The sequence below is a fragment of the Arachis hypogaea genome, chromosome 8 (genome assembly GCF_003086295.3).
Source record: "Arachis hypogaea cultivar Tifrunner chromosome 8, arahy.Tifrunner.gnm2.J5K5, whole genome shotgun sequence".
Taxonomy (NCBI): Eukaryota; Viridiplantae; Streptophyta; class Magnoliopsida; order Fabales; family Fabaceae; genus Arachis; species Arachis hypogaea.
The window spans coordinates 41669837-41671946 of record NC_092043.1 but is presented as its reverse complement, the minus strand read 5'-3'; the positions used below and the strand labels follow the sequence as shown (position 1 = coordinate 41671946).

At 37.4% G+C, this 2110-nt stretch overlaps 1 protein-coding gene across 1 annotated transcript; it reads right to left on the bottom strand.

The window, feature by feature from the left end:
• Positions 1-758: 758 nt before the first annotated feature.
• On the bottom strand, positions 759-1790 carry LOC112705378 (uncharacterized). The gene is made up of 3 exons (XM_025756212.1): positions 1305-1790; positions 969-1194; positions 759-877 (listed from the first exon to the last, which is right to left on the bottom strand). The coding sequence occupies exons 1-3, from the start codon at positions 1788-1790 to the stop codon at positions 759-761; spliced, it is 831 nt and encodes a 276-aa protein (XP_025611997.1).
• Positions 1791-2110: the final 320 nt, after the last annotated feature.

Sequence of the window (2110 nt, the reverse complement as noted above, 5' to 3'; positions counted from 1 at the left end):
TATACACATTATGTTACATTAAAAGAAATAGATATGAAGCTAAGTTAGAACACAAGAAGAATGAAGACAAAATGGGTCCAATAGTGCAATGAGAAAAAAGAGAAGAAAATGAAATCAAAGCTAACTGGAAGAAGTTTAAAGTAAGTAGCACTGTGACATACATAACCCAAAAATAGTTGGTAACTTTTGTTTAATTATGGATAATCTGGATATGTTGAATCTTTGCATAAGTCATTCAAATAAGATCATGTGCACAACATATGTCCATTTTGAGGAAAAGGTTTATAATGGAAACACAGAATTGTTAAATAATTCAATACCGAAGTATCTATCCAAAACAGAACAAAAGAAAGGCATTACCAAAGTTATACCATCTTAAACATAACCATGTCCTAAAATCCTAAAACCCTACGGTGAAAAAGTTAACACCCTAAACCAAACTTAATACCCTAAGCCAAACTTAATAAATTTAACCAGTAGCTAACTTTATATAATGGAACGCACAAGGCCAATCATCTGTGAATCTGACAAGCCCCAGAAGTGTGCATACACATTAGGACTCTCAGCAAACTTCAAAATCGCCCTCACCACCTCGTCATCACCGAATCCAAGCTGTGTGAGCTTCTCGCCAACCTTCCACCTCTCGTTCACACCGACAATGGCATCAGCTATCAGTTGCGCATTCTTTCTTTGGTCAGCCGATGATTGCTGAATCTGATCGGCCATCCTCTCGTTCACGCCAACAATGGCATCAGCTATCAGTTGCGCGGTGCACGTGCTCCCTGGGCCCACTCTCTTACATGATATCGAGTCCCTCTATACGGTGCAAGAAAACCGGGACCATTTGTGTAACCAGCATCAACTAAATAGTAATTACCTATAGACAAGTAATGCAAACAAGGTAAGACGTCGGCTATCGTGAACTCAAGCTAATTGTATAGGCTTAACTCCAAAGATGGCATAATTACCGTGGGGTATCTTTAGACTATTACGACGAGTTATTGCATCTCGAAGTACTCGTGAATCAGATGCTGAACCCTCCCATCCACTGAGTACACAGACAAAACCCATCTCCCGGTTACACACTCCTAAGACATTGGTGCAGATTTTACCCTTTCTTGTTCGGTATCTTGCCTTCTCATACTCGGGGACTATCACCTCTATATAAGTGCCATCTAATGCTTCCAAGCAACCCTATCATCCATAGAAAGCTATGATATTCAGATATAGAATCCTTCAGATAAACATGAATCATACACAACATCGAATAAGCTCTACCTTAAACCTTCTCCATGTGGGGTCACACAATCCTCATCAACTGGTGTAGCCTTGGCAAACAACATGCTTTGAATCCGCATTACAGCCTTCAGAACTTTATTAAAATACTTACTAACTGTCTCGCCGGACCTACAAAATCTAACCTGTAGACTACGTTTTTTCTTGTGATGCGCTAAGATAATTAAGAAGGTCGCAACCTGTTCCGGCAAGCTTACATGACCATCCTCTGTAAGTCCTCCTTGAACTTGGAGCAACTCACACAAATTAGCAAAGGCATTTGTGTTCATTCTCAACTCCCAGATACAATTCCTATCACCCTCACCAACAACACGCTCTAAAGCCTCACGTCTAATTCTACTATTCATTCTTCCGCCTAACGATAGTTGGCCACTAGTCCTATCCCTAAAGTAAACAAACAGCGTAAGCACAAAGAACAACATCAACTCTTCATGGTTGGATCTCATCTCTTCATAAAAAGACACGCATCGCTTAATAATATCCAACCGCTCCATTTCTTCCTAGCAAAATCATTACATAAAAAAAATAAACATTCAAAGAAATGTAACACTACTAAAAAATTTTCATTAAAAAATATTTTTTAATAATGTTATAACATCGAAAGAAATGCTTTTACGTACCATATATTTTTATTAAATTAAAAAATAAGAAACAAATATATCTTTACAGGGAATATGGACTTTGGACTTTGGAAATTTTATGAAAACTAAGGTTAACAAGAATTTTGTGTCAATGCCTAATTTAAGCTTCCATCATTACTTTCATTTTATGCCAAAGTAATTAGTTAACATAAGAACTGTCTTATATTTTGAAA